Source organism: Emiliania huxleyi (assembly GCF_000372725.1).
Source record: "Emiliania huxleyi CCMP1516 unplaced genomic scaffold EMIHUscaffold_342, whole genome shotgun sequence".
Taxonomy (NCBI): Eukaryota; Haptophyta; order Isochrysidales; family Noelaerhabdaceae; genus Emiliania; species Emiliania huxleyi.
In genome coordinates this window covers 53,213-54,398 of record NW_005199430.1, presented here as the reverse complement: position 1 = coordinate 54,398, position 1,186 = coordinate 53,213, and the positions used below count along the sequence as shown (strand labels likewise).

Below are 1,186 nucleotides of genomic sequence, written 5' to 3'. Positions count from 1 at the left end.
GCCCGCCCTCAGCCCGCTCGATGGCTTGCCCCTGCTCGACGGCTTGCCCCTGCTCGACGGTTTGCCACTTGACGGCGGCCTGCCCGCGCTGCCCGATGCGCTGGGCGGCGACGCGGTGCGCGACTTGGACCCCCTCGTCTTGGGCCTCGAGTCGCCGGAGCACTTGTCGATGGCGTCGTTTGGGTCGGCGGTCTCGTTCGGGGGCGATTTGGCCGCCTACTTAGGCCCACTCGCGCAGCCCTTTGGGGCGGCGACGGAGCCGCTGCATGCGTTTGGACAGGGCGGCGCGCCCCGCCTGCCAGAGCTCGCGGACCTCGGGCCGACACACGGGCTACAGCTCCCAGGGCTGCTGGAGGTGGCCTCCACGGCGAGCTTTGGCTCGACGCTCTCGTGGGGCAGGGCGCATTTCGCCGACGGCACCGACGGTTTTCCAGCACTCGAGGCCGCCTTCGGTGTCGGCAGAGCCGGCGGGCAGTGGGCGCCCCACCCCGGCCTCGACGTGCCGATCGACGAGCTCACGCTCTTGGACGAACTCGGCGTCGCCGGCTTGGGCATATCGGCGGCGAGCTTTGCTTCGGCTGTCTCGCTTGGCGCCCAAGCCTTCGCCCTCGGGCAGGGCCCCGCGGCCGCCGCTTTTGGCGCGGCGGGGACGGATGATGCCGGAGCGCAGTGGGCGCCCCATCCTCCGCATATGCCCGGCCTCGACGTGCCGATCGACGAGCTCACGCTCTTGGGCGAGTTGGGCGTCGCCGGCTTGGGCTTATCTGCGGCGAGCTTCGCTTCGGCTGTCTCGCTCGGAGCCCAAGCCTTCGCTTTCGGGCAGGGCGGTTTTGCGCCAGTGGCGGCGGCGGCCCCAGTGGATGAGATCACTCTCTTGCGGCAGCACGCAGCCTTGCTCGGACAGCCCGGGACCCCGGCGCTGGGGCGTCTCGGCGGTGGTTTCATCGACATCGAGTTGATACCGCAATCCTTCACGGGGCACAGCTTCGCGTCCGGGATGTCCTTCGGCGGTGGTGCCGAGCTGGCAGCTGCCCGCGACCTCATTGAGGGCACCGGCTTTACCGCTGTCGATCGCGCCTTTGCCGGCGGGCTCGCGGACGGCTCGCTCAGGCCGGCTCCGGCCTTGGGCGCCGTCCAGCTCCCCACCCCTGTTGGCGGCAAGGACGGGCTTGGCGCGGGCGGCGCT

At 71.2% G+C, this 1,186-nt stretch overlaps 1 protein-coding gene across 1 annotated transcript in view; it reads left to right on the top strand.

The window, feature by feature from the left end:
* The window catches only part of EMIHUDRAFT_241766 (hypothetical protein), a gene marked incomplete at both ends in the record, with an annotated part of 11,370 nt that overhangs the window by 2,805 nt on the left and 7,379 nt on the right, over positions 1-1,186 (top strand). The window contains one exon of the mRNA XM_005773197.1: positions 13-1,150. Coding sequence (XP_005773254.1) covers positions 13-1,150 — 1,138 coding nt within the window. The remainder of the gene's footprint in view (positions 1-12; positions 1,151-1,186) is intronic.